The sequence below is a fragment of the Malaclemys terrapin genome, chromosome 4 (genome assembly GCF_027887155.1).
Source record: "Malaclemys terrapin pileata isolate rMalTer1 chromosome 4, rMalTer1.hap1, whole genome shotgun sequence".
Lineage (NCBI taxonomy): Eukaryota > Metazoa > Chordata > Testudines > Emydidae > Malaclemys > Malaclemys terrapin.
This window is the reverse complement of record NC_071508.1, coordinates 143,894,450-143,922,236: the sequence shown is the minus strand read 5'-3', so window position 1 is coordinate 143,922,236 and position 27,787 is coordinate 143,894,450. Positions and strand designations below refer to the sequence as shown.

The window sequence follows — 27,787 nt, the reverse complement described above, 5'->3', positions numbered from 1 at the left end:
ACATTGTGAGTGCTTTACAAATTCCCCCCGGACGCTATTTTTAGCGCGAAAAGGAGGACATGTCCGGGGAAATCCGGACGAATGGTAACCCTACTGGTGCATCAAGTTTAACCTCCCATTCCCCTCCTTCACGGCTCATTCTAGAATCTGCCCTTCCCTGACTATCCTTCCTTACCCCCCTGCTCTTGTCTGCCTCTCACCCAACCACTTCCATACATTCAGTCACATGGTCACCTATGAATGGCACCACCCCAGTGTAAGCTCACCTGTAAGGCCCCTGCCCTCTCCACTTGTAAGTCCCTCTTGCAAACACCACTGTTGTAGTGAATCAATCTGTAGCCAGTTGCCTTTTGAGTTCCTTGAGTTACCTGCCTGTCCTGTTCACTGGAGCAGGGACTATCCCTCTTTGGATGGCTGGAACACACCCAGGGCATCACAGGTGTGATTACAAACAAAAGGCTGGAACAGTAAGAGTGCAACCCTTACTGATTAGCAACAATGCACCCATTCACGGAACCAGGCACCTCAAAGCTGGGACTGGCCGTCAGGCATTTCTGGTTCAGTTCTGTCTCAGACACCCCTCCCTAAGGTTTTTATGGTGAGTTACTGACCTGTGGCGGCACTGCCTTGCGGCAACATGCAGCCAGGATCTTTGGTGCCATCTTTGTTCTTACTCAATCAGCTTCTTGGGGTTGGAGAAGATGGAAGCTGATGGATGTTGGTCTTTCTTGTCAGGCACAGATAAAGAAAACCTGAACTGGGCCGAGCTAATCTTTAGACTCACCTTTGACTTCAGTAATTTTCATATTGGGATAATCCACCAATCTAAACTATAACCGCTCAATGGCAGGGACCAGCTCTCTCTGCTTATGCTGATTCTAGCATAATGCAGCCCCTATCACAGTTGGGGCTTTACATGTTAGCATAGTAACAATAAATGCAATTTAAAAAGGTACCTACACAAAGAGTATCTGCTTCAAGTTACCTGCTAATATAGGGGAGTATTCTCATGGACGAAAAGAAAATAAACATTCATGAACAGCAATTGGCAATGTGACATATTTACCCAACATGTAAGATAGCAGATCAAAACCAGGCCTACATGAGAAACTTCCCAGAATAGTAGTGTCAACTAGGGAGGAGTTTTTTTCTTGGCAACATTTTTATGCCAGAGCCTCAGTGTAAACAAAATTAAACTGGCAAAAAAGTGCTTCTGGCAGGATAGCGCATTTTGCTCGTTAGTAGGCTATAACAATAAAAGCACTTTTTTGCTAATATAATTGTGTCTACACTAGGAGGGGTTTGCCACTCTAGCTATACCAGCAAACCATTTCTATGATAGACCTGACCCAAGTGCATAAGGTACATTTAAATTCTATAAACACTGATGCTCTTTCCCCATATTTATGAACAAAACACACAACAAATTTAAAAAAAAAAATACACCTTTGGAAAATGACTGTTAAAGATTTATTGCAGTAATACAATAAAATTTAGATAAAACATTTGTGTTTAGTTACACCAGTTTGGAAGTTGCAGAGGAAGGCCCAGCTTTTCAAAAATGACTAGTGATTTTTAGGTGCCCAATTTGAGACACCTGAAAGGGGCCTGGTTTTCAGCTGGTGGGTTCTCAGCCCTGTCCCTAAAAATCTTGGGTTGGGCACTTAAGATCACTAGTTGCTTTCAAAAATCATGGCCTAAATGGAAATTCCTGCATTGATGCTACCGTAAATCATTTAATAAATTCTCCATTGGCTGCCTTCAAATAGAATATGCATAATTGAAGGGTGTTTTCCCCCTCACGACCCCTGGAAAAAACAAACAGTCGATCTATAAACTAATCCAGTCAAGTGCACTCAAGTTTTGGACACATACCATCCCCCACCCCCCAAACTACATACGTGCAAAACACTTTTTTTTCTTTTCATTTTTTTTTTAAGAAAAAAATTCTGCATTCTGTTACAAAAGCATTTCTTGAAAAGATATTATATCCCATCTCATTTTAACAATCTTTTGGTGCCTTTGCGCACTTTGAGTGAAATGACATGTTTGCAAAGAAATTATTTTAAAATACGGAAAACATGATGTTTATGACGGTCTATGGCTTAAAGATTTTTTTGTCAAGTACCTAATTAATTTTAGTGTATAAAAGTGAATGAGGGTTCTTGCATTTACATGAAAAGAGTTTTAATAAGTAGCACATAAAATGGTGGTAGAAATGTGTACAGAAAAGGATATTTACATGGCGGGGTCCAGTGCAAAATAAATGGAGAACCGAGTAGTATCAGAAGTGACACGAAGAGCCCGAAATACAGTACTTGTGAGCACGCGCTGGTTGCTCACACACACCAAGGGATCTGATCGGTTGCAACTAGTAAAGTGCCTTTACTTAAACAGTAATGGAACCCTAGCTTCCCCTGTCCTTGGACAGAGTTCTAGTCTTATCCTAACTAGGAGTCTCTAGGGACCTGGCAGTCTTAATTCAGACTATATTAGACCAGGATTCTTGACTATTCTATTAACTCAACTGTTCCCTTTCCCAAAATGAACCCAAGTCTTGGGTTTCAACCAAAGCAGTTGTATGGACTGAGGATCAATCCCATCTAAAAGTTTACGTTCCAACATTATGGATTTAAGGGTCTTTGGTTTAAAAAAAAAAAAATCTCCCAAGTTACAAGATAGGAAAAAATAAAAGGAAACCCATATCCCCCGAGGGTTCCTTGTCACATCCTCACCCCTGAGGCCACGTGGAAAGAGCTGCCATACAAAAGAGGGAAAAGGGAGAGAGAAGAGCTTGTGAGTGGTGCCCTTGGGTAAAAGAGCCCGTCACCGTGTGTAAACCTGCGTGGAAGTATTACAAGTTGCCCTTCTTCCAGTACTCCTTGCTGGAGCGATGTGAGCCAGCACTCAGGAAGTCACACATCTCATTCTTCTGGCTAGAAGAAAAATCACTACAGAGGGAAAGGAAGAGTGAGGTGAGCAAGCCCCAGAGCCAACCTCTGACGAGTGCACACGCACAGCGATGACGAAGTAATCCCCCATAAGCATTAGCTCATCGCAATCTAACACCCACTGTTTGTACAGGAACAGAAGTGTCACCATAAGAGACCAAGAAGGTAGAATGGCTGAGATCTTCCATTTGAGGGGAACGCGAGGGGGACATGTGTTTATGCCATTTACCCCATGATGAAGTAAGATCATCTCACCTGGATAAAATGTAAACCATGTGTTTCTGAAGCCTCGCTGAGAAAAAACATTTGTAAGCAACCTAATACGTATCTGCAAGGCAGGAGGCTGCAGAGGGGTGCTTGCTAATGAAAGCATCTGCCCGTACCACACCTTCCTGTGGTTTTACAAGCAGGCTGACTGCACCATAAGCATTTCTGCAGTGAAATGGACTTCTCAGTATTTAGTGAGCAAGATAAATACAAAATAAAATAGCTTTTCAAATGCACGTAGCGTGGAGAACACACAACTTCATTAAACTAGCTTGAAGTGAAAACCGAGACCATGGCGATGTTGTAATCGATGGGTATTATTGCAGCAATGTCATCCTTCTGTATTGGCGAATGTGGGTCCAGTGAAGAGAATGTCCAGTGTTTCTTTGGTGTGTGTGTATTAATATTACAAACCCTGGGTGCTTTGAACAGCACAACATGAAACTTTTAGACAACCTGCTGATGAAAACAGAGTGAAATGAACCAGCTTTCTACCAGAAGAGCATAACCCACAACCCAATTTTAAACAAAGCAATCCGCTTCGTAAGTCACCATCCAGGCTGCTTTCTATTAAAAATATGGCAACAAAGATGAAAAACCACATTAAAAATGTTCATATCCTGAATGAGCAAAAAAGGATTTCGAAATGTACAGTTGTGCAGTAAGTTTTCTATGCGTTATGTGACACAGATCTAAACACACACAAACAAAACCCTGGTGGGAGTTTAACCAAATGTGAATCGTGTTTGCGCACCACTGTCCCGTCTGAATTTTTAGCAGCTTTCTCCCCATCCTTGCCCCTGATCCAAGTATTCCAAATCTACATTAGGAAGTAAAAATCTGGACAGTGCTGCAGGGTCCTTTTTCTTCACTATTCAACAATGTAGACCGAATTCAGAGGCAGCAAGTGCCCTTATGGAATAAGTCAGAAGTGTAGATCCAGCTAATCTACAAAATGTCACCATCACCGTCATCTTGGGTAAATAAAAAGGTTCTTCCGGTTTACAAAATTAAAGTCTGACCGTTTGCGCTCCAGGCCCTACTTAACTCAGCGTGTGAGGGTTACTACAGCATTGCTGGGGGAGATTCCTTCCGCGAGGCCTGGGACCCCGCCTAGGCGCTCAGTAGCGGTGTCCAGTGTACGCCTTGAGCCAGGACGTCACGGAGGCCGCAGCAGAAGAGATCATTCCGCCTGCGCTGCTGCTGGCGTTAGGCTGGGAGGCCTGCGTGCTCTGGCTCTGTGACAGCTCTGCCGGCTGAGAGGGGATATCGCAGAATCTAGGGCTTGGCAGGTTCTCCCAGTCTGTCCCTAGGTCAGTCTCTTCATCGCTGACGTGCTCGTCTCCGCTCTCATCCGTTTCACCAGCAGCACCGGGATCCACAAACTCCATGGAGTCTTCGAGATCAGCACTTATTTCAAATGGCCCAGACCTGTGAATGCATCGACACAATCCCATCAGCCCCCACAGTGGAAAACAGCAGCGGAACTACATCTTGGGTACATTGGGAAGCAGATCACGGCCAAGTAAGAGTGTAAATCAGCTATATTACATGGTTACCATGTCTCTTTATTAGTTGGCTGAGAGAAATACTCAGTGATGACAGTGTATGCTGAGGAAATGGTACGTGATATTTAAGTTTTGGTCTACAGAGCAATGAAGAGGGAGGAATTGCTAACAGTGCTCTGCTTTGGACTCTGAAACATTAAAAAACCTGCACAGTAATTATTCACCAACAGCCATGATGGTGGAAGTCTCTGACTGCTACAGAACAGCCTGTTTTAATTTTTAAAGCTAGCTCAGTATAAAATTAAATATACTGGGATGTGTCCAATATGAAATTACCCACTGTAGATCTCCACCTTGTACAAGAACTAGGACAAACTCATAGGTGGAACTCAGGAGCCCGTATTTATAAATGTATTTGCTCAGCCTGATTGTACTGTTCCGTGTGGCCACGCAAGAAGCATGGGTTTATTTTCTGCCCCCATCTTATAAGAACATACATAAGAATGGCCGTACCGGGTCAGACCAAAGGTCCATCTAGCCCAGTATCCTGTCTACCGACAGTGGCCAATGCCAGGTGCCCCAGAGGGAGTGAACCTAACAGACAATGATCAAGTGATCTCTCTCCTGCCATTCATCTCCACCCTCTGACAGACAGAGGCTAGGGACACTATTCCTTACCCGTCCTGGCTAATAGCCATTAATGGACTTAACCACCATGAATTTATCCAGTTCTCTTTTAAACTCTGTTATAGTCCTAGCCTTCACAACCTCCTCAGGTAAGGAGTTCCACAAGTTGACTGTGCGCTGCGTGAAAAAGAACTTCCTTTTGTTTTAAACCTGCTGCCTATTAATTTCATTTGATGACCCCTAGTTCTTGTATTTTGGGAATAAGTAAATAACTTTTCCTTATCCACTTTCTCCACATCACTCATGATTTTATATACCTCTATCATATCCCCCCTTAGTCTCCTCTTTTCCACGCTGAAGAGTCCTAGCCTCTTTCATCTCTCCTCATATGGGACCCATTCCAAACCCCTAAACATTTTAGTTGCCCTTTTCTGAACCTTTTCTAGTGCCAGTATATCTTTTTTGAGATGAGGAGACCACATCTGTACGCAGTATTCGAGATGAGGGCGTACCATCGATTTATATAAGGGCAATAATATATTCTCAGTCTTATTCTCTATCCCCTTTTTAATGATTCCTAACATCCTGTTTGCTTTTTTGACCGCCTCTGCACACTGTGTGGACATTTTCAGAGAACTATCCACGATGACTCCAAGATCTTTTTCCAGACTTGTTGTAGCTAAATTAGCCCCCATCATATTATATGTATAGTTGGGGTTATTTTTTCCAATGTGCATTACTTTACATTTATCCACATTAAATTTCATTTGCCATTTTGTTGCCCAATCACTTAGTTTTGTGAGATCTTTTTGAAGTTCTTCACAGTCTGCTTTGGACTTAACTATCTTGAGCAGTTTAGTATCATCTGCAAACTTTGCCACCTCACTGTTTACCCCTTTCTCCAGATCATTTATGAATAAGTTGAATAGGATCGGTCTGAGGACTGACCCTTGGGGAACACCACTAGTTACCCCTCTCCATTCTGAGAATTTACCATTAATTCCTACCCTTTGTTCCCTGTCTTTTAACCAGTTCTCAATCCATGAAAGGACCTTCCCTTTTATCACATGGCAGCTTAATTTACATAAGAGCCTTTGGTGAGGGACCTTGTCAAAGGCTTTCTGGAAATCTAAGTACACTATGTCCACTGGATCCCCCTTGTCCACATGTTTGTTGACCCCTTCAAAGAATTCTAATAGATTAGTAAGACACGATTTCCCTTTACAGAAACCATGTTGACTATTGCTCAACAGTTTATGTTTTTCTATGTGTCTGACAATTTTATTCCTAACTATTGTTTCGACTAATTTGCCCGGTACAGACATTAGACTTACCGGTCTGTAATTGCCGGGATCACCTCTAGAGCCCTTTTTAAATATTGGCGTTACATTAGCTAACTTCCAGTCATTGGGTACAGAAGCCGATTTAAAGGACAGGTTACAAACCTTAGTTAACAGTTCCGCAACTTCACATTTGAGTTCTTTCAGAACTCTTGGGTGAATGCCATCTGGTCCCGGTGACTTGTTAATGTTAAGTTTATCAATTAATTCCAAAACCTCCTCTCGTGACACTTCAATCCGTGACAGTTCCTCAGATTTGTCACCTACAAAAGCCAGCTCAGGTTTGGGAATCTCCCTAACATCCTCAGCCGTGAAGACTGAAGCAAAGAATCCATTTAGTTTCTCTGCAATGACTTTATCGTCTTTAAGCGTTCCTTTTGTATCTCGATCATCAAGGGGCCCCACTGGTTGTTTAGCAGGCTTCCTGCTTCTGATGTACTTAAAAAACATTTTGTTATTACCTTTGGAGTTTTTGGCTAGCCGTTCTTGAAACTCCTCTTTGGCTTTTCTTATTACATTCTTGCACTTAATTTAGCAGTGTTTATGCTCCTTTCTATTTGCCTCACTAGGATCTGACTTCCACTTTTTAAAGGAAGTCTTTTTATCTCTCGCTGCTTCTTTTACATGGTTGTTAAGCCACGGTGGCTCTTTTTTAGTTCTTTTACTGTGTTTCTTAATTTGGGGTATACATTAAAGTTGGGCCTCTATTATGGTGTCTTTAAAAAACACCCATGCAGCTTGCAGGGATTTCACTTTAGTCACTGTACCTTTTAACTTCTGTTTAACTAAACCCCTCATTTTTGCATAGTTCCCCCTTTTGAAATTAAATGCCACAGTGTTGGGCTGTTGAGATGTTCTTCCCACCACAGGGATGTTGAATGCTAATATATTATGGTCACTATTTCCAAGCGGTCCTGCTATAGTTACCTCTTGGACCAGCTCCTGCGCTCCACTCAGGACTAAATCTAGAGTTGCCTCTCCCCTTGTGGGTTCCCGTACCAGCTGCTCCATGAAGCAGTCATTTAAAGTATAGAGAAATTTTATCTCTGCATTTCGTCCTGAAGTGAAATGTTCCCAGTCAATATGGGGATAATTGAAATCCCCCACTATTATTGAGTTCTTAATTTTGATAGCCACTCTAATTTCCCTTAGCATTTCATCATCACTATCACCGTCCTGGTTAGGTGGTCGATAATAGATCCCTAATGTTATATTCTTATTAGAGCATGAAATTTCTATCCATAGAGATTCTATGGAACATGCGGATTTGCTTAAGATTTTTACTTCATTTGATTGTACATTTTTTTTCACATATAGTGCCACTCTCCCCCCCCCGCACACGACCTGTTCTGTCCTTCCGATATATTTTGTACCCCGGAATGATTGCTCTCAGTCCACCAGGTTTCTGTGATGCCTATTATATCAATATCCTCCTTTATCACAAGGCACTCTAGTTCACCCATCTTATTATTTAGACTTCTAGCATTTGTGTACAAGCACTTTAAAAACTTGTCACTGTTTATTTGTCTGCCCTTTTCTGATATATCAGATTTTTTTTTTATGTGAATGTTTATCATCTGATCTGGCCCCTACTTTATCCTCTTCCATCCTCTGTTCCTGACTGTAACCTGGAGATTCTCTATCATTAGACTCTCCCCTAAGAGAAGTCTCTGTCCGATCCACATGCTCCTCTGCAGCAGTCGGCTTTCCCCCATCTCCTAGTTTAAAAACTGCTCTACAACCTTTTTAATGTTTAGGGCCAGCAGTCTGGTTCCCCTTTGGTTTAGGTGGAGCCCATCCTTCCTGTATAGGCTCCCCTCATTCCAGAAGTTTCCCCAGTTCCTAATGAATGTAAACCCCTCCTCTCTACACCGTCTCATCCACGCATTGAGACTCTGAAGCTCTGCCTGCCTACCTGGCCCTGCGCGTGGAACTGGGAGCATTTCTGAGAATGCCATCATAGAGGTCCTGGATTTCAGTCTCTTCCCTAGCAGCCTAAATTTGGCCTCCAGGACATCTCTCCTACCCTTCCCTATGTCATTGGTACCTACATGTACCACGACCACCAGCTCCTCCCCAGCACTACACACAAATCTGTCTAGATGCCTTGAGAGATCTGCAACCTTTGCACCAGGCAGGCAAGTCACCATACAGTTCTCCCAGTCATCACAAACCCAGCTATCTATGTTTCTAATGATCGAATCTCCCAATACTAATACCTGCCTTTTCCTAGCAACTGGAGTTCCCTCCCCTGGAGAGGTAACCTTCGTGCGAGAGACAACCCCAGCACCGTCTGGAAGGAGGGTCCCAACTATGGGAAGGTTTCCCTCTGCTCCCATTGACTGCTCTGCTTCCCTGGGCCTTTCATCCTCCTCAACAGCGCAGGGGCTGTCTGACCGGAGGTGGGACAATTCTACAGTGTCCCGGAAAGCCTCATCAACATACCTCTCTGCCTCCCTTAGCTCCTCCAGTTCCGCCACCCTTGCCTCAAGAGTCCGTATGTGGTCTCTGAGGGCCAGGAGCTCCTTGCACCGAATGCACAGATACGCCACCCGCCCACGGGGCAGGTAATCATACATGCTACACTCAGTGCAATAAACTGGATAGCCCCCCACTCTGCAGCTGGGCTTCTGCCTGCATTTTCTCCTACTTAATGAAGGAGTTGTTTAAAGCAAGAAGTTTTGAATGTAGTTTGGGCTATAGGTTTTAAGGGGAATAAAGGGTATAAGATAGAACCGGCAAGGGACCCATGCTCTCTTCCTGCTCCCCTTCCAAACTCCCTGTTAGCAGCCCCTGGTCGCAAAAGCTCCCTGGTCGCTTGTGCGCTGCTTTATAAAGCCCTGGCCTGGGTGAATGCCCCGCCCACTGATTAAGGCTCAGCCAATTACCAGAGGCTTCTAGCCTTCAGACCTTCCTTTGAAGCTCACAGCTTCCAACTGCCAGCCACAGCACACGGCCCCTTCTAGTGATACTAACCATGATAAGTCAAACCTTTCGAATTTAAAAAGAAATTCTACATTATGGAGACAAGACACAAATGTTCCATCTATTTACCTGCCCAAGTTTTCAGTGTCTGGACTGACCAGGTACATAAGGTTCCTGAGCGTATGTAGTGGATGCAATAAATCTAAATTTACATGCTAGAAAAAGGGAGAGAGAGGAAAAAAAACTAGTTACTGGAGGATCCTTATAACTCCAGTTATTTTAAAATATATTCAAAGAATCTAAATATGTATTCACCCGACCTGAGAAAAACAAAGATAAAGGATATTGGCATTCAGCTTCTTCACTGCCCGAGTAAACTTCCGCCTGCTGAGGTTCTCGCTACAGAACTCACTGTTAAAAAAAGAAAACACACACAAACTGAAAAGCTGTTCATATTGTTTTGAGTCAGGAATTTGATCTTTATTTCATAGCACTCTGCCTTGGCTTATCACCACATGCTTACACATAAACACCCCCATGTTAAACATTTGTTTAAATCAATCATAGCACCAGTGTCTAGAGCATTTGTGAGAACACACATCCTCACCTTGCAAGCTCACTATTTTTTACCAGACAACACCCATTGGTTGTTGGAATCTGGCTGATTCCATTGGGGGCCAGATTCTGCCCAGCTTATTCCCGTGAATACTGCCATTGGCTTCAATGGGGGTAAGTTAGGACAACAGAAAGGCCCATTTCTCTTAGCAGCCTAAACCTCTAGCTTTAAATACTGAAAACGTCTCTGTAGCTTTTGGTTCAGACCTCTGCAGGGTTGACTGGGCCCTCACCGGCCTAGGTAGATAAACTGAACTCCATACAGTCTGCTGGATATGGAGCCCATCTGCTCTGCACAGACATTAAAGACTCAATGGCACTTTTGAAAAAATGTGGAGTTTGCATAGTGCTTCCCATTGGTTTGGCTCCCCACCCCAGAGATGGCTGCATTGTAGTGGGGCAGTGCGTATTATCCAGCTCCATGCTGCAGCCCTTTCTCAGCATGACTAGTACAGAGTCACATGACTAAGTTGTTGAATTGGGCCATAGAACTGAAGCTCTGTGGGTTCCTTTAGGATGAGAAGTACTATATTAATTCTATGTCATATTTCATTCCTAAATTGAAGTCACTGAATGCTTGTAGTGAAAAGCTGCAAATCCGACCGATCCCGAAAACTCTGGGCTCTCAAAAACATTAACTGGGCTCCAAGCTCCTATTACCCTCCCAAAGACAAGTAAGCTGCACAAAAACGTAAACGTAAAGCCATTACAAACCAGCCAGCCCAGGTAACGGCTTCCTGTAGGATCTACTCACAGAACAAGAGTGAACTAAAGTCAGGTCTAAAGTAGTCAGGGATTCAGCTTCTTAAAAATGTGGAACTACTTGCCTGTTACACAACTTCTTGGGAAGATTTACATCAAGTATATGAGACAAAATGTTAACGAGTTGAGTTGCATAGCACAATGCAGCACTGATGGTATAGGCAGGATTATTATGCTCCATATCTAAAAGAAATCAAGAAATCATTCCAATATGGCTTTAATCATATCCAGGTTGATCTGTTAATGAAACAGACCCAAGACAGTGTCATTTATGGGTATTCAGAACCTCGGGAATCCAACTCTCGGTCACAACAAGGCTGCCAGGAGTTGGTAGAAAACAGTAATTCTTGGAATAATTGTTACAATTGCTCTACAGCATGTAAACCACGTTAACAACAACTGACATTGCTTTTCTTCTATGACGTATCTCACTAGTGTCTCCCCACCAGACGAGAATTACAAAGATTTGATCCCTTTATGAGCAATCCTTCATCTCTTTAGGACTAAGGTGAAATGGCTCATTTGCAGCTACAAATCTACACAAAACAATCTGGGGAGGTCTCAGTCCTGAAGTGCCTTCTGCTGGCTGCACAACTTAAAGTTCTACAGACTGAGCCAGATCACTGAGAAAGTCAATAAGACTTTGCTTCTTACCTGGTCCTTGTGTAGTTTTTTTCTCTTCCACCCAATTGTAATAAGCTGAATAGTCTCCATTATTAGGAAGACTTATCCAAGGCCCTGCAATGCTGATGCTGGTGTCCCCATTGTGGTCATCACACACCCATCTCCCAGAGAGATACGTAGTTCTCCTGGCTTCTGCAAGCTTGCTCACAGTGCTAGAGGTCATGGCATTGTCACACTCAGAAGAAACATCTGCAGGGTCTCTGAAAAAACACATTGTTACACAGGGTTTGTAGAGCCCTTTAATACAGGCAATGGGTTTGGCAGCCATTTAGCCACATATCAAAGACAGCAAAATTCCTGAAACAATAACTTGCAAAAAATCTCTGCTGCCAGGATAACTTTTCCTTGCATCTTCTGATCAAAGATCCCAGTTTTTGGTTTATTTAAATCTTCCAGTATGTTTTATTTGATCGCTCAATAACGTTTCCTTTTACACAGTTTCAACTTTCCTTATTTTGTTCAACAGATCTACTGCAACAAACACAGTCAAACTCTTTGGGTGAACATGGGAACTTGTAGCGGCCAGCTTTGCAAAGGCTGTACTGGCCATTCCGCAACCCAGCCCATGCCTCCAGTTCAGCATGTCACTTAAGTACTTGCCGGACTAATTACATGGGTCCTCTCATTGATGGAACTATTCATGTCCTTTGGGCACATGCTTAAATACCTTGCCGAGTTGGGGCCTATGTGATGACTTCCTACTAAGGGGCGAAGCGTTCATAACTGGACAAGTATTAAAATATACAATAAGTTGTTTTGGAAAAGAAAGAAGTTTAGAATGTAATGTTAGAAAACAGTGTTACAATAGTGTACAATCCACTTACTATTTATGTTCCTGTGATGCATGGCTAGAAAGGGTTAAACATCCTGCAAAACAAATAACCCTCAAAAAGACATGTGGGGAGATAATGTTTGTGGTTTTGTGTATTTACATATGTATGAGTAGGGTGGACAATGTAATCAACAGTTCCTGTCTATGCTGTATTCTGATAATCAGAGGTCAAAAGAACATCCTATCATGTAAATGAATTGTAAACACAGGATATCTCAGTATTCATCTCTCTTTGACATGTACTGTGAATGGTGGAGGAATAAGCAAATGGCCTTATGTTAATTCGTCTAGCTAAATACCGGTGATGGACCTCCTTCAAAGTCAATTAATTTTTGTTCCCTGAGGAATTCCAACTTGTCAAAAGACATGAAATTGTATAAAAGATCCTGGGGTCCTGATTCTGTAATCTCAGATCTGCTTAGACTTCATCAGGGGAAGTTTGAGTCGCAAGACTGAGGTCCCAGTTATGCTGGTATGCCCTGAATGAGAGATTTGGAAATTGGACTATAACCTATAAACTATTTCAGAACTCTTTGCAACTACAAAGCTCACCATCTCTGCTATGAATCTGCACCCCCAATGGATTGAACTCATGTCTGTAGGTATATTGATCTTTTAGCCATACTCTCTCTCTCTCTCTCTTGTTTTTTAATAAATTTTAGTTTAGTTAATAAGAATTGGCTGTAAGCGTGTATTTGGGTAAGATGTGGAATATTCAGTAACCTGGGCGGTAATGTGTCTGATCCTTTGGGATTGGTAGAACCTTTTCTTTTATATGATGAAATAAGATTTACAGAATTTTTCATCATATTTGAAGTGGGTACGTGGATGGGGCCTGAGGCTGGATCACTTTAAGGGAACTGTGTTGTTTGGACTAAGTAAGGTAATAAAGAAGTTGTTTTGTGCTGGTTTGGTGAATACTGGAATATCCACCAGCTTTATGGGGACTGTCTGCCCCGTTCTTTGCAGTTCACCCCAATTGAGTGACCACAGCTGGCTCCCCACTAGGACCCCGGTCACAGTCCCCAATATGCCAGTTTGGTTTATTAGGACCACAAGATACAGACCAATACTTAGAAAGCAAATCTATCAACTTGGGTTCAGTTTTGTATCCTAAAAAAAAAAAAATTCTGTATTCCATACCTCATGCCAGTCTTCACTTCCTCAATGGGAAAAATGACAGACGTTAGCTCCAGTATGTGTGACCGTCGAAGATTTGCCAAGTGTTCACGTTGGCTTCTCAAATCGTAATTTTTTTTCTCCACCAGGTCTCCCAGCTTGCGGTTATGTCTCTGGATCTTCTCTTTCTTCTCCTGATGCCTCTGAGCCCTGCGGTAAAGCTTCTGGTTCTCATCTTTAATTCTGAGAAGCCCCTCTGAGTCTATGAGAATAACAGCAGGCATTATCCTTGGAAAATGAATGATGTAATGTAGCTCGTATGGAAGGTGAGTCAGAGTTTAAGGCCAGAAGTGACCACCCAATTATCTTGTCTGATCTCCTGTATATCACAGGCCACCAACGCCAGTCAGCACCAGAACACTAACCCAACAACCGAAATTACACCAAAATATTATCGCCCACAGGAGACTGAACTATTATTTGTCACAGGCAGAGAATAGGAGGGACTGAGGTGAACCAATGCCTGAGGCCAGGAATTGATTAAGTGAGATACACCCAGATAATCCCAGTAAGTGTCCCATGCTCCATGCTGCAGAGGAAGGAGAAAAATTCCTAAAGTCACTGGCAATCTCAGCTGGGGGGAAAATTCCTTCCTGGGCCCACATATTATGATCAGTTAGACGCTGGGCATGTGAGCAGGAGCCAGCCTGCCAAACACGTGAGAGAGAGAATGCTCCGTGTTACCTTAGAGCACTGGTCTACACCATCCAGTGTCCTATCTCCGATGCTTCAGAGACCAAACCCCCCGAGAATACACAGGGGCAAGGGGATCCCTTCCTGATATTTATAGAAAACCAGATATATGACAGCTTATTTTTCAAATTCTTTAACAGTTTCCCCCCTGCTAAGTGGTACAACCTATCAGTGGTACAACTTTTCCAAATGTCTATAAAGAATAGATTGAAATTGACTCTGAGCTTCTTCTATACCTTCTGTCCAAGTATTTTCTGGACTTTGAGCAGGAATGTCACGCTCTCCCAATTTAACTAATGAGCTAGTGTAAACATTTTTACTTATGTAGATTAAATGTAGAAATTAGCATGACGCTGGCCAAAATGGTGCAAACTGCTGCATGCAAAATGAGTGCGGATCACATCTTTGTTTAGAGTTTGTGCCATCCACCTTTGCATTGGTACCTATTCTTTGGCTTGTCACAGTGTGTATGCTCGCTCAGGATATGTGGATCCCAACACAACAAGCCTTTATTACTGCAAAGGATAGCACTGAACACCACCGTATACTGTCAAATTAGAACATGCTAGCATCCTCAATTACTATAGCTGCCTGTATTCAGCGTGTGAATCAGACACACCATGCCTCAGAAACTTGACTTCATGAACGCCTGTTAACAAAATCATTCACTGCAGAAAAGAGCTTTCACAAACATATGGTGATGGCGACTTAGTGATGATTATCACAATCTTTAAAGAAGAGGCTTCTCAGACATGTTTAAATTAGCTTACTAAAGGAAAAGCCTTTAATATTTAAAACAATAGCCCTCAGATGACAATGAATTTCACTGTCTATGGTCTCATTAGCAATAACATCAGCCAGGTTTTCTTTATACTGAAGCACAGTATTCATTTTTTAGTAATTTAAATAATTTTGGAGACATTTCTTAGTTTCTTGGGGAATGCTATCCTGGCGCAGGATAGTTATTTGGTCAGGACTGAGTCCTGACATCATTTTATTATAATTTATGTTGCTTGTGAAGCACAGAAGATTCTGGAGTGATAATACCGTGGGAAAAGAACAGATTCCCGATGGTGTTTATTACTAAAATTAGCTGCATTGTATTATTTAAAAAACTCTGTGTGTTAGAAAGATCATCACAAAAATATCTGAACAGACCAGTCAAACTGCTGACCTATAGAAAAATTAGAGCACAAAACAAGCAATGAGTCCAATCTTTGGAAACTATGGAATTAATCTTCACTTGGCCATCCAGTCTAGAGTGCTTTCAGCTTTACAAAATGGTGAAAAATGGACTTCTGACTGAATTGTGGGAAAACTGACTTTTTGCTCCACCAGTGCAGAAAATCTTTATTCACCACCATAGACAGTTTCCTTCAAACATTCTCATACCATCAACACAACCTCTAATAACAATTTAGATCAGATCTCTCAAACGCACCTTTTAAATAATAATAAAAACAGATGGAGAAAAAATTCCACGTTTACATATGTGCACTGCATTTTGAGAGCTACTTTCTTGTTACAAATTCAGCCTTTGTCTTGCACTAGAGTCAACAGTAAGACGTGAAAGAGAGAAGGAGGGGGATGTACCAATGTTTTTTTAGCTATTCCAACATTGAAAAAATATAAACGTTCAAAAGTTGTTAAAATGACCAGCTATAATGACTTAAGGGGAGTATCTGACTGAGCTTGGTAAGTTTATGGAGCAGATGGTGTGATGAGATTGCCCACAATGGCACATGGCCTAGCCACAACTGCTATTAGCAAATATGGCCAAAGATGGGACACTAGATGGGGAGGGCTCTGAGTTACTACAGAGAATTCTTTCCCATGTGTCTGACTGGTAGGTTTCACCCACATGCTCAGGGTCTAACTGATTGCCATATTTGGAGTCAGGAAGGAATTTTCCCCCTGGTCAGATTGGCAGAGACCCAGGGAGGGGGGATCGCCTTTCTCTGCAGCTTGGGGCCTAGGTCACTTGCTGCTTTGATAAATGATGAATTCTATGTAACTTGAAGACTTTAAATCAAGATCTGAGGACTACAGTAACTCAGCCAGAGGTTATGGGCCTATTCCAGGAGTTAGTAGGTGAGGTTGTGTGCTCTGCGATGTGCAGGTCAGGCTAGATGATCCCGACTGTCCCTTCTGGCCTTAAAGTCTATGAGTCTGTCTGTCACCTCCTGAGCCAGGTTTATACAAACATTAAAAAGTGTCCCCCAAATTATGTCAGACTAGCATGACGCCCCATGTTTGCCCTGCTTGACCAATGTAAACACAGCCACACTAGTAACTGTCCCATAGAATGTGTGTCAGGTATTTGAGCCTCCTATGACACTTGCCATCCTGACCTCCCCTCATGGGCAGATGGTCCCTGCAGATATTTTAAAAGCGTAGGGCCTGATTTTCGGAGGGGCTGATCACCCCAGTCTATCACAGTCAACGGGAGAGACAGATGCTCAGCATCTCTGAAAATTAATGTTCATTTCTGAAAACTTGAAGAATTTCATGTTCCAAGGTCAAAAGTACTTCAAATTCCGTAAGAGGCCGTGAGGACTCTCTTCCATCTGGGAGGGATTTCAAGATGGGTGCTAGATTTCATTAATAGCCCCCTGAATGAGATCCTCTGGGATCTGCGTGCAAGAATAGGTGTCAAGTTACTAATTTAGGGGTGACTATGCAAATGAGGTTATGTTAGTACAGCAGTGACTATGCTAATACGTTTTTTTAAATCTGAGCACGATCTGTGAGCTAGACATTTAGAGAAGCCTCGAGCAGACTAAAACTGAGGTGAGCACTCATAAATGTAAACAGTGTTTCACGCGGTCTCCTGAAACCTGACACACTGCAAATCTCCCATCTGCATCAAATCATGAAAATGAAAGATACAGAAGGCTAAAGTGCAGCTTTTACTCTGGCAAAATCCCCTTTGACTCCAGTGAGAGGTGTACCACCCAAGTAAGGACTACAGGATTTGGCTATGAATCAGGCACCTGATGTGGGCTAATGTTCACTGATAACTACACGAAATTTAGAGCAGCTCACGAGCTGTTTGATACTCTTTATCATAGTGGCAATGGTCAGGAGTACCAAGCTCGGGAAGCAGCCATTCTTGGAGATACAGCTGAAAGATGGAATAGGTTGCTAAACATTTACTCCATTCAAGCTGTCCCAGAAGGATTTTAACATCCACCCCGTTGAATAATACAGATCTACTTTAATTAAAACCCAAACATAAAAGTGATTAACAAAGATCACCCCACTTCCAATAGACCTTCCTGTATTGATCTCCCAAATAAGATCACACATCAGGTTTAAGAGGGGAGGGTTTGGCAAGTCACTTTTTTCTTTTAAGCTAAAACTCAATATTACATTGGTTGATGCTCTCTCTTCAAAACAATACAGGTATTACAATTGGCAGATACATAGACACTACTTACTTCTTGTCATTTCATCATTCTCTTTGCAAATGGTTTGTTTCAGCTGCTCAATCCTCATCTTGCAAGACATTATTTTCCATCTCTGAAAAAGAACATGCAGTGATTGCATGACAAAAACTAAATTGAATCCATCACCTTGATATTAACAACACCGACAGCTATAACTCAGACGGACTGGGATATTTTTAACAAAGTCAGATCCCAAGAATTTCAAATAGTCTCATCTCTGTACAGAAGAATGCCGTAAGCAAACAGAACCTTCCTACAGTAAAGTCAGGCAAAATCAAACGGTTACTGACTAAATACATAACCAGAAATGATGAATACTGGTAGTTTTGAAAATTCTGTGCGTCCAAAATCAATTTCAGTTTTGTTAGGATCACACTTTTCAGGCAGGCAGTACAACACCATCTCCAAGTTAAAATGAAATAATAATCTGAAAGATCTAGGAATACAAAGAGTTAGAAAACTACTGTAGACTTCAAATAACTCACCAGCTGATCAGTTATCCTTTTCCCTTCCATAGCCTTTAAAACACTATGGGAAAAAGATCATAATTGAAGATTAGCTGACAGTCATGATTACATGTGGCAAATAAAAGAGGTTGGAGAGAATGTTTTATCTAAAATTGTTGTAATCAACCAATGACAACACTACCAAAAACTAAACTATAACTTACTGGTTTTGGAATTCACTCTGTTTGTTTTTAAGATGCTTTAACCTCTCTTTCTTGTCTAAAAACCTGTAAGAGAATAGATTAATTTGTTTACTGATGTTATGAACAAAGTATTTTATACAATGAGATAATGCAAGGTGTCTGAAACATTAATAAGAGACCTGAAGTTTAAGAGCACCTAAATCCCAATTGTTTGTCTTAATCTCAGGAAGTTATGGCTAAATTCATATGAAATCTTACAGAATTCTAAGAGTAGGTCTACTCTGCAACCATGAGATGCAACCGCAGCTCATGCAGACATACCTGAGCTAGCTTTAATCTAGCTAGCCAGGGTACTGCAGTAGCATGTGCTTCAGCATGGGTTGTACTAGCTCGCCTGGAACTCTAGGTAATTACTCGCAGGGCTAGAGCCCACATTATTACCCAGGTTTCCGGGCAGGCTCTTACAACCCGCTCTGAAGCATGTCGCTTCACTGCTTCAGTATGCCAGCTACCTAGGTTAAAGCTAGCTTGGGTAGGTCTACACACCCAGTGATTACAGTGTAGACATATCCTAGGACACACTGTAATATGAACAGAACCCATACACTGCAGAAACATCTGCTAGTTTGCCATCGAGCCCTGTCAGCATTATCCTTAATGACAACTATTCTCAAAGGTTTATTACTCAGCAATAAGTTTTGTTAAAAAAAAAAAAAAAAAAAAAATAGAAATTTCAAAAACTCTCCAGTCACTTAAGATATAAATGGAACTCGAAGTCTTTCTGAAATTTTGAACTTAAAAAGAACACCGTTTCATAGGCCTTGAGTGAATTAGTTAAGCAAGTCTATTCTGATATTAAAAGGCTATATATGAAAAGCAAATTTTCATACCTTATGCCTACAACAACCATGAAGACACAGAACCGAGAGTTAATAGGGGAGTAGCAAGAGCAATAACTAGGGGAGTTACTAAAAAAAAAAGGGGACGGGCGGGGGGTTTAATCTCTAGTTTTCAGTTCGTGTGCAGATATTGGACTTATTCCCAGGTATCTGATTTGGCATTGTACCCATCCTGCCCCACACCACCACTGGGCACCATACGCTAGCATTCCAATCTGAAGATAATTCCATAGAGGATCAGACGTTTTCTATGTGGCCTGGGCCACCTCTCCTCCCCCTTGTGTTGGTATTTCATTGCTCTGGCAACTTCAGCAAACACATACATGGAAAAGTAATATTACTAAGCTCTTGGTGTAGATTAGCTGTCTTTAAAGCTTGGGCCTCTTCTTCTTCTCTCACCCCGTCCTTTCTTCTCTAAACACCGTATCCAGCCTCCTCCTGCTATACTACCTGATTGCCTCATTCCATTCTACCTTAAATATTCTTCTCCTGCTGGTGCCTGGCACCTTCATTCTTACTGATGTGTCCAGATCTGAGGGAGGTTCCTGTTTCCTCTCCTGCTCTTCCACAGCCCTATCCCCAATCAGAAGACTTAGATGCCACCCTCTCACAGCCAGCTGGCTTGAGAGGCCTTCTTCCTCGCCTTTACACTGAAGAATCTGGACACCTGCAGAGGCTTCTTGGAACAAAGGGAGGAGCCAGTACCATGCATCCAGACAGCTTTCTATGGCCCACAGACCACAGTTTGGGAGCCAAGGATTTATAGTAGAAAAGCAACTTTTTACTAGTTTGAGGGGAAAAAATTATGTATCAGAGGGGTAGCCGTGTTAGTCTGGATCTGTAAAAAGCAACAAAGTGTCCCGTGGCACCTTATAGACTAACAGAAGTATCGGAGCATAATCTTTCGTGGGTGAAATTCACCCATGAAAGTTTGTGCTCCAAAACTTCTGTTAGTCTATAAGGTGCCACAGGACACTTTGTCGTTTTTTAAAAAAAAAATTATGGTTACTGTTTCCAACATTGTAGTCAGGTTTCCAAGCTAGTGACAGACCTCACCTACACTTCACAAAGCTGCCCTGGTCTAAACATAGGCTAAGCACTCAAAGGATCAAGGACCAAGGGCAAGTTAATCCTTGACAGGTTAGAAAGTTGGGGTGTTTCTTTGCCTGACTACGTGGATTTGATTTGAGACAAAGGATCCGTGTAAGGCTTGCTTTAAAATGCTGAGGGTTGAGAGCTCACAGATATAGTGTAACTATGGGTTTAGATAGAGTTTATTCAGCATTCCTACTGACTCACACAGTAAAATGGCAGCAGAAATATTTTTAGTCAAACAAATATGTGTTATACTCTAAGAAAAATACGGGAGGTGCTACGGAAGCTAGAGGCAGATCATGAGTTTGAGGAATGTGGTATTACTGGCATTCAACCTGCACAACTCAGCACATTCATCCTTTCTGAACATTCCCAATCTACTAGAGATCATAAAAAATTACACAAGGTGCATTGGACTAGATTTATGTTTACCCTGGAGAAATATACAGGCCTACTGTAACTCTGACTTTTGGCTATAACTAAATGTAACTTGTCCAAGGACATGCTGCCCAGCAATCATGCATAGAGGGCTTATGGCAATTCTGTATTTTTTGTAACTAGATTAACAGGTGATGGAAAAAGGAAAACAGTGCTGGAAATCTGACAAAACTCATTGCCCTAATCATGTGTTTCACTTTAGGGAAAATGAAGACAAATGGTTAAGTATTTGGAACCAACTTCAGAGGGGAACTAACAATAGGAGGGGAATGAACAAAATGTAAGGCAGCAAAAATTGTAGACTACCACACCCACTCCATCAGTAATGTCAAGGAGCTCACACAGATTTATTTAGCAGGTTTCTTCAAAACACAAAGTGCCATCCCTTTAATATGCTCCTAATTTTAATGTATATAAAGAAAATCAGTTATATATATATACACACACACACACACACACACCACATTTTAGTTTAGAAGGAGACAAGTGTAACTTTGAATGAACAGTTATAGATATTCCTATTACATGTAACTGAGAAGATGTAGAATACCTAAAGTTGTACATTAAATCTGTAAGCAAAGGAAGGTTTTTCTAGCTTCAAGTATCAACAGACAGGTCTCTCTACGTATACGTTCCTCTGAATTATTTCTCTAGTGTCAGCAATCATTAGAAAGAAACAACTGGAAAAGAGCACTTATTAATTGGTAAGTGCTCAACAGTAATGACAAAAGTGGGAATTGATAGGGAGAGCTGTCACTGTATCCATCTGTTATAATAAAAACCTACAGTTTATAATTAGTGTGTACATCTGATTGTATCCCTCTTCATATGTCACTTTTCTTCAGGGCAAAGAAGATATTTTTGTATGTATTTTATGGCGCCTAGCACAATAGAACTCTGACCCGGATTGGCACCCACAGATATTACAGGCCCTGATCCTGTATGCACACACATATATGCTTAACTTTGTGTGCACAAGTAGTCCCACTGAAATATGCAAAGTTAAGCATGTGCAGGTTTACAGGATTGGGGCTCTAAGTATTAAATAAATAAGTAATAGACTCTTTTTACTTAATAATGACTAAGTTATACCACTAACTTCTGATGTGGACAAAATCTAATTCTTTACCTCTACTTCAACTACTGGGAAATGTACTCTCCTCTTGTTGCATGCATCCTGGAAGAAGACTATACCTACCAACTCCATATTTAATATGAGAAAAGGAAAAAGCTTTTTTGTTCCAGTCAAAAAATGTAATGCACATTTTCATTATGTTTCAGTTTTTGTATTTTCGACCAGAGCCTGTAAGTTTCCAGTAAATAGCAAATGAATACCTGCAGAATTACTGTCATAAGAGAATTTTTTTTTAAAACAAATAAACATACATTGCCCTTATTGTTTCCAAGTCAGGTAATGATAGATTATTTGACAAGCTGGCAAACAAGCATTCTAGGCTGCCAAATAGATGGTGTAAAATGAAAGGTCTCTTTTGCCAGAAAGCAATGATCATTTAGTTTCCAAAACAACAGTCAGTTGGTTGACCTATCTGCTTATTAAAGGAACTGTATTTTGAATACAAGTACAGTATAAATATTGACTGCCAGATCAGAATGGAGGAATGGCTCATCTTACTTGAGTTTCCTCCTTCTAACCATGAAACACTCATTACTTCCAAACATGCACTGTATCTGACCATAATAAGGCTGTGAGTTTGTCACGGAGGTCACGGATTCTGAGACTTTCCAGAACCTCTGTGACTTTTGCAGCAGCTGGTGCAACTGACCCAGGGGCTGCCTGAGGAGCTTGGGCAGTTCCTGGGCCAGCCTCACCGGCCACTGCCGGGGCAGTCTCGGGCCACCGCCCCCCACCCAAACAGCAGCAGGAGTTTGGGTATGTGTGGGAGGAGGCTCAGGGCAAGGGGCTTGGGAAGGAGTGAGGGCTTTGGGCGGCGCTTATCTTGGGAGGCGCCCCGGAAGCAGTGACATGTCCCTCCCTCTCAGCTCCTAGCACCGCAGGAGTACTTGTATATAGTATAAGTCATGGACAAGTCAGAGGCCGTGAATTTTTGTTTACTGCCTGTGACCTGTCCATGTCTTTTACTAAAAATACCCAGGACTAAAATGTGGCCTTAACCATAAACCATGACTTACAGAAAGTGTACTTGCTTAAGACACCCAAGTTAATTCTTGGCTTTGGCATTTGTCATCTGTAAACAGCATTGCAAAGCTATCTGATTGACAGGTCTGGTTAACTCCCAGAAAAATTAATCATCCATGCTCAAATGTAAAGGTGTTGGCATGGATTTAAAACATGCCAAGATGCCCTATGTGAATAATGGAAAGAAGGACGGTGGTGTTTATATTACTGGAGGACTTCCGGACACATCAGTCTTAATTATGATTGCACTTTAGTAATTAACCTACATAGAGTTTCAGACTCACACTCAAAATTAGGTATGACAGTTCCCATCAAGGATGAGCATTATCTTCCAGGGTGAGCTACCATTATATGTAATTTTTGCCAGACATATGAGCAACTTCAATCTTATTATAGTTTAACAATTAGTGTATAATATTCTCCAGCACAAAGCAGTCTAAAATGATATGAAGCTCAGTGCTGGAATATGAAAAGTGACTAACAGCTCATAATGCTAAATACTCTAGAGTATAGGAAAACTAATAATAATTCCACAGTCTGGAATGAATAGCGATACATTTATTTTTTAACTTCTACCCCACCAGCCCTCCCCCCGCCCCAAAAATCTCCACTAATGTGTTTAATCAATACAAACGGTGGGCCCAATCCTACTCCAGTTGAAAAGAATAGGAAAAGTGTCACCAACTTCATGTAAAGCAGGTCTGGAGCTTGTATGAGGTACACTTCTCCTCTCTCTTTCATTACACGGGTAATCCTGAAGTTGAATTACCCAGGTCATGCATAGGACTGATAGGATCAAGGCAAGGGCCATCTGTGTGTCTTGTATGGCACTGAACAAATTGCTGGCGCTACACTAATCTAGGCACTACTTCAATATAGATGATAAATTAATAATTAATAATAATAAAGGCTATGGTGACCAGATAGCAAGTGTGAAAAATCAGGACAGGAGGTGGTGGGCAACAGGCACCTATAGAAGAAAAAGCTCCAAGTATTGGGACTGTCATGATAAAATTGGGACAGCTGGTTATCCTAAAAAAGGGACACGAATTGAAATCTAGTCAATTAAAAAAAAAAAAAAAAAAGTTAAAAGTACTTCCAGTGACTGCACTGCTCTGGAGTATCTCTGCCAATTTATGTGATCACATTTTTTTAAAATCCTTCTCGCGCCACCCCATTGCTGTGTGAAAGACTCACACAAACAGCAAAAACTGAATAAAAAGAGGAAACAATGAAAGAAACAATCCACAAAATGCTCTCAATTGCAGAAATTAAAATAAAGCCTGCTTTTCTAGAATATTTCAGTTAGTCACCTTAGGTGTTACTTGTAACAATAGTAGGTACAAATTTTCAGACAGAAAAGTGTGATTTTTTTGCAGTTGATGGTGTCCCACTAATCTTACAATAAAAAAAGAATGACACAAGAATTAAGTTACATTCACACCCTTCAGTCTCCTGCTACAGAGGTGAATTCACATTAATGCTATGTAATGGATTAAGAAGAAGCTGTTGTATGGTGGCCCTATGGCTACACAAATCCTGGATTGTGAGCTCAGTGTTTGTGTAAATAGACTGGATTTATCTAAAGAACAGCTGCCACTCAGAACCTTGTGCACAGCAGTTAAACTCGAGAGTCATGCTGGTGTCTGGTAAAGCTACAAGCAGCCATAGACCCTGGGGGTATTCAGCAGGGAAGGCGGCCCCCAAAATGGAGGCTGCTAGAGGAGTAGAGTAGTGGAGATCTCTCCAGAGATGCAACTAGAAGGCAGTGAGAGAGAAGAGGAGACAAGACAAAACTCCTCCTCACTTCCAGCAGTTGGAAGGACATAGCGCAAATTTATAAGACTCTGTCTGGCCAAAGATGAATGAGGAAGATGGAACTTCCAAGTAAGGTCCAGAGAAAGCATTAGGGCAGAAATCTCAGCACCCATCATATCAAATGGGAATGGAAAGGACAGCTGGGCTTTTCATCAGAGCATTGGCTCTAGAACATCCAAAAGGGCTCCCCCCCACCTTTGTTTCTCATAGCCACTTTCAAAGAGACTGGTATCCGATAAACCTCTGAAGCCTTAGCAATTATGGAAGGACAGCCATCACTCTATAGTAAAGGCTGCAGCTGAGTTTCCTGGTCTTGGTCGAACTCTTGATGCTAGAAAAAGGATAGAAGCCCCCAAATGCCCATTTAAGTTCCAGACTCACAAAATGAGATTAATCACAGAAGCTGTGGGTAACCCCTACACAGCCTTAAACAAATGTTAGTTTCCATCTATTTTGGGAAAGCTAAAATATAGTCAGTTTGTAGTTCTATGACACTAATAAGAGCAGAGATCAGACTAAAGCCCCAGTCCTTCAAGATGGTTAACACGGGGCTCCCTGTAACCCATGCCCCACAGAATTCATTACGACTAAATGGCATACGGGTTCCATTATGTGGATCAGTTTGCAGACCAGGTCATAAGCGGACTTTCTACATTTAAGTTATATTGGAGAAAGGGTCACTTTTAGCTACATGAAAGGTCCAGCATATGATTATGCGCTAGTACAAACCTAGGTGAGTCAATATCTACAGAAAATTTTTTACATTTAAAACGTCAGTAAAACATCCTGAGTCAAGTGGCAAGTAGTGACATGATTGTGATTTTAAGATCAGTCGGCTAAGAAGAGATGCTAATTTCCTTGACCAGTTTTACATTAAATGTACTTGGTATCCTTCAGCCAAAAGTAAAGACCCAAGCATACAAACCTGTTCCCCACCTTCCCAAAACAGTTCAAGAAATCACACACAGCAGCTGCTAATGAAGCCTCAGCTAAAAAAGACAAAAATTGGGACAATTCTTCAGACAGACAGTGCTGTGCAGACTATTTCTCAGGAATCTCAGATGGTCATCTTGTAGCAGGTAGGATGCCTCAATAGTTGAAAATATATTATGGAACCATAGTTAAACCAGAACATTGTTTGCAGCCTTAATAGTTATTCAAATAACCTTGCCATCCAGCCAGCTCTTTGCAGGAAGGAACTATTGGGTCTGAATTTTTTTTTAAGTGAACAGTACAATATTTGGACAATTTAAAAACATGTAAGATAAGAACAGTTTCTATGGAAAGGGATAAATATAAGGCTCACACAAAACAAGGTGTCTGATTTTACCAGTTTACGGTAGAATTTTGAAACTCCACACATGTGTGCATTTCAAATAGGCTACTATACTTTTGTTTCCACCTCTGAATATTTTAAAATAGATTTCCATTTGTCTTAGTTTCGTAGTGGTATGTCATGGCATTTGTTAGCAGATGCATTTGTTGACAAATGTTTCACAATCTCCGCAGCGGGCGGAAGGAAGGAACGCAAGACCCCGGACACAGCCCCATCTCTCTGCAATCCCTCCCACTCTGACCCCCCCCCCCCCAATCTCCTGAGTGGGGGAAGGAAGTTCAAGATCCCAGCTGGCGTGGAAGCTGAAGAGCCCCCAGACCTCCCCCCAAATCTTCCCAGCCGGGGGAAGAGCAACTCAACGTCCTCCAACCCTATCTCCCGACCCGTGGGGAGCTCAGACCCCCACCTCCCATTGTCGCTGGCCGGGAGGGGGCAGCTCAGGACCCCCCCCCCCCGCCCATCTCCCCAGCCTGGGGAGAGCTCAGGACCCTCCCCATCTCCCCGGCCTGGAGGGGGCAACTCAGGACACGCCCCCCCCACCGCCCATCTCCCCAACCTGGGGAGAGCTCAGGACCCCCCTCCCCATCCGGGACGGGGGGAGCTCAGGACCCCGCCCCCCATCTCCCCGGTCGGGAGGGGAGAGCTCAGGACCCCCGCCCCGGGGGGAGCTCAGGACCCCGCCCCCCATCTCCCCGGTCGGGAGGGGAGAGCTCAGGACCCCCGGCCCGGGGGGAGCTCAGCCCCCCCCCCCCCATCTCCCCGCCGGGCCGCGCGGCGCCGCCGCTACCTCTCGGAGTCGCGCCCGTCGAAGAAGACGAAGTCCCCGCCGCGGACGCACTTGGCGCAGGTGAGGCGGCGGCGGGTGGTGTTACACAGCGGGCACCGCTCCACCGCCACGTACAGCCCCTCGGCGTCCTCCTCGCCCAGCGCCCCGGGCCCGGCCCCGGGCCCCCGCCAGCCCGGCTGCGGCCAGCAAGCGCCGGGAGACGCCATGACGGGCCCGCCGCGCCGCCGCTCACGTGGGACTTTGTTTTCAAGCGCGGGCATGCTGGGAACCGGGGGCGGGGCCGAGGGGAGGGGGCGTGAAGCAGGCGGGGAGGGGGAGTGAGAGTGGGGCAAGCGGGGGGGGGAGGAGTGAGAGTGGGGCAAGCGGAGGAGGGGGGGAATCAGGCAGGCAGAGGGAAGGGGGCAAGCAGGCAGGCTGTGGGGGGAGGGGGAGTGAGTGTGGGGCAGGCCAGGGGGGAGGGATGAGTGGGGCAAGGGGGAGGGAGGCAAGCAGGGAGGGGGAGTGAGTGGGGCAAGCAGGGAGCGGGGAAGGAATCAGGCAGGCAGAGGGAAGGGTGAGTGGGGTAACCGGGGGAGGGGAAGGGGGTGTGAACATGGGGCAGATGGGGGGAGGGATGAGTAGGGCAAGAGGGAGTCAGTGGGGCAGACAGGCAGGTGGGGGGAGGAGTGAGTGGAGCAAGCGGGGATGGGGGAAGGAATCAGGCAGGCAGAGGGAATGGTAAGTGGAGAGGGGGGGAGAGGAAGGGGAAGTGGGCAGGCAGGCAATGGGGGGAGGG

The 27,787-nt window shown here is 43.1% G+C and overlaps 1 protein-coding gene across 1 annotated transcript; it reads right to left on the bottom strand.

Moving 5' to 3' along the window:
* Positions 1–1,456: 1,456 nt before the first annotated feature.
* Positions 1,457–27,222, bottom strand: ATG14 (autophagy related 14). Its single transcript, XM_054027252.1, has 10 exons — positions 27,013–27,222; positions 18,503–18,565; positions 18,318–18,360; positions 17,824–17,905; positions 13,655–13,892; positions 11,650–11,879; positions 11,061–11,178; positions 9,939–10,029; positions 9,748–9,833; positions 1,457–4,649 (listed from the first exon to the last, which is right to left on the bottom strand). The coding sequence occupies exons 1-10, from the start codon at positions 27,216–27,218 to the stop codon at positions 4,340–4,342; spliced, it is 1,467 nt and encodes a 488-aa protein (XP_053883227.1). The 5' UTR covers positions 27,219–27,222; the 3' UTR covers positions 1,457–4,339.
* Between the last annotated feature and the right edge of the window lie 565 nt (positions 27,223–27,787).